The 1613-nt window shown below is 40.0% G+C and overlaps 1 protein-coding gene across 1 annotated transcript in view; it reads right to left on the reverse strand.

Moving 5' to 3' along the window:
• Positions 1–1613, reverse strand: part of Dlat (dihydrolipoamide S-acetyltransferase) — a 29079-nt gene that overhangs the window by 10133 nt on the left and 17333 nt on the right. Inside the window, exons 9-10 of the mRNA XM_008832789.3 lie at positions 847–945; positions 160–267 (exon numbers count right to left, since the gene is read on the reverse strand). Coding sequence (XP_008831011.1) covers positions 160–267; positions 847–945 — 207 coding nt within the window. The remainder of the gene's footprint in view (positions 1–159; positions 268–846; positions 946–1613) is intronic.

Here is a 1613-nt window from a genome sequence, read left to right on the forward strand (position 1 = left end):
TTCTTCTAGGATGCCTCAGAAACTTAAAATTTTTAAATGACACTCAATTTCTTTCATTAACTGGCTTGAAGTAACAACAATACAGGTGTGATATTGTAAAGGTTTAGTAGGAAAGACTGACTTTTTATGCCTTACAGCTGGAATTTCCAAAGGTTTTACCTTATTAAGTTCTTTCCGTATCAAGAGCACTTCTCCCATATTTACATCAATAGAAAGGTAGTAATGAGGTATAGTCTGCTTCGATTGCATTAACCTCTGAGCAATCACCTGAAACCAAACAGATTCAAAAATCAATTCTCTTGAAACAAACTGAGACCTTATCTAATTCAGGCCTGTTTGTCTCTTCACTTGGCTCCCTAGTAACACTCACCTCACACAGAGAGGGAAGATAAGGACTGCATCCTGAGTTTGCACCTTCCAGTAGATTTAACTAGAACACTTTATCCCAGTTATTCAACTGAGCAAATCAAACTGCCCTTAAACTAATAATCTAATACTCTCAACCGACAAGGTTCTTTTTTTAAAAAAAAAATATTTTATTTATTATTTTTATTTTATGTGTATGCATGTATTGCCTGCATGTAGGTAAGTGCACCCATGCCATGCAATGCCCGCGGAAGACAGAAGAGGCTGTCGGATCCCCTGGAACTGGAGTTAGGACAGTTGTTAGCTGCCATGTGGGTGCTGGGATTCGAACCTGGGTCTTCTGCAAGAACATCCAGTGTTCTTAACCACTGAGCCATCTCTCCAGCCCCGAAAAGGTTCTTTTTAATGTTTTAAACTATGGACACAATTGGAGTGAAGATGCCCCGCAGCTCTAGTTCTAGATTGTGGTAATGCTCTTACTCGACGGATGTTGCTGATGGGGATATCCGTGAAGACACCTGCAGGAGTAGGACTTGGTGCCACTCGTGGACCTGAGGGAGCCATACCAGCTTCTGGGGCCTAAGAGGAAAAAGAAAAAGTTCTTAGTAACTGGGGCTTAATCTCTGTGCAAACCTGGAAAGGACTGTTAGTGACTACACACACCAAAGTAAAGAGAAAAGTTCTGAAGAATAGCTCTATCCCCAGGGAGCAAAAAGGACTTGGATTACACTGCTTAATGAAGAGCCTTGTTCTTAGGGCTGGAGAGATGACTCAGCGGTCAAGAGCACTGGCTGTTCTTCCAGAGGGCCCAGGTCCGGCCAAGTGCCTGGAACTCTAGTTCCAGAGGTTCCACCCTCTTCTGGCCTCTACATGCATTTGCCCACAGGGGTGCGCTTATATACAAGCACGCGAAACACTCATACACATAAAATAAAAATAAATTTTAAGAAAGGGTTTTTTTTTTAAAGTCTTTTTCTTAATTTTTTTACTTAGAATTCTGAATCACGTTTTAAGTGTCAGCAATTTTTAGGAAGAATACATTCAATGACTACTTAATTGTTAAAGTAAATTATTTTTGCAAAATTATCATAAATTAGTAAGGTAAGCAAGGTATGGTGGTGTATACTTAGAATCCCAGCCCTCAAGATGTTGAGACAACAAAATTTCAAGTTCAAGACCAGCTTGTCTGTTTTCTCAACATCAACTGGGGGGAGGGGAGAGCAAAACATTCTTTTTTTTAAAAATTT

This window comes from Nannospalax galili, unplaced genomic scaffold (assembly GCF_000622305.1).
Source record: "Nannospalax galili isolate Female #2095 unplaced genomic scaffold, S.galili_v1.0 scaffold335, whole genome shotgun sequence".
Lineage (NCBI taxonomy): Eukaryota > Metazoa > Chordata > Mammalia > Rodentia > Spalacidae > Nannospalax > Nannospalax galili.